General features: G+C 32.9%; 1 protein-coding gene across 2 annotated transcripts in view; it reads left to right on the forward strand.

Annotated features, from left to right (window-relative positions):
• Window positions 1-363: 363 nt before the first annotated feature.
• The window catches only part of LOC142336333 (uncharacterized), a 41,501-nt gene continuing 40,768 nt past the window's right edge, over window positions 364-1,096 (forward strand). The window contains exon 1 of one of the 2 annotated variants that reach the window (XM_075385087.1): window positions 364-685. In XM_075385087.1, the coding sequence (XP_075241202.1) occupies window positions 562-685 (124 nt within the window). In that variant the 5' untranslated portion in view covers window positions 364-561. The remainder of the gene's footprint in view (window positions 686-1,096) is intronic. The other variant, XM_075385089.1, reaches the window with a different exon arrangement.

Raw genomic sequence — 1,096 nt, forward strand, 5'->3', positions numbered from 1 at the left:
AATTTGAATCTTAGGATTTTTTCTTCAAAATTAAATTTCCTTCTTCAGTTGACCATTGTGCTACCCTGTTTCAATTCAAAATATGAGAAAACAATAACACTCTGAATCTTGAATTTTTAAATTGAAATAATTATTTTTGAAAGTAAAGTACTTCGTAGGAGCGAAAATCGGTCAAGGGCTTCATACGACCCCCCTTTGTCCATTCAAAATATGGTTATGATTATGCGCAACAAAATTATCTGCTATCCCCATTTCTGTCTCAATCGTGCAGAGGACCCGTGTCAACCCCTCCTCCTCTCTCCCCGCGTGTCCACCCCTGTCTAAGGAAGGTACTTAATCCCCTGCCATAATACATAGACCCCTTTCGAACCCCTTCTCTCAAACTTTACCATGGACAAAAACACTTACTACAAACGTTTCCAATTTTTCCTTATTCAACTTTTATCACTGCTAGAATATCGACTATCAAATGCTTTAAACTCACCTAGCTCTTAAACACCGTTAAATTACGCAAATATTCTCAAAAATTTTGGTAGTAAATTTCCAAATAAATGTGACTTAATGCTACAGGGATTATCAAATCTGAGCTGCGGTTTTGATATATTAAAAGATTGCTTACTACTTAAAACTACTACAGTTATTATTTGTAGTTATATCGTGTTATTATGTTCTGGCACCTACAAACGTGACTTCCAGCTGAGTAGTTTCGAATTTTCCAGGCTCCTAAAATTTTTCTGGACAAAATTTTTAAATATAATCTTTGTATTTTTGGTTTTGCAACAATATCACTTAGCATTTTGGCTGTAAAAAAGTACGATTTGAGCTGCGTTTTTTTCAAAACTTTCGTTTAGTACAGAAAAGGTTGTTTTCAAAGATTTCTTAAAAATTTTTTGTATGTCAAAATTTTTGAGGTAGAGTAGAAAAAAGTCAAAAGGCATGTTTCATTTTAATGCAGTCTTTAAAAGCTTTTCTAGGTAAACTCCGAAACTGAATGTAATTTTTGAAAGTTTTTTCTCGTATCGATGTTCCCTTTTAAGAGTGGAAAATGATTCTAATGAAAACATAAAGTCTCAAAAAAAAATCAACTTAAGAAACC

Source organism: Convolutriloba macropyga, chromosome 3 (assembly GCF_964194025.1).
Source record: "Convolutriloba macropyga chromosome 3, txConMacr16.3, whole genome shotgun sequence".
In the NCBI taxonomy this organism is placed as follows: Eukaryota; Metazoa; Xenacoelomorpha; order Acoela; family Convolutidae; genus Convolutriloba; species Convolutriloba macropyga.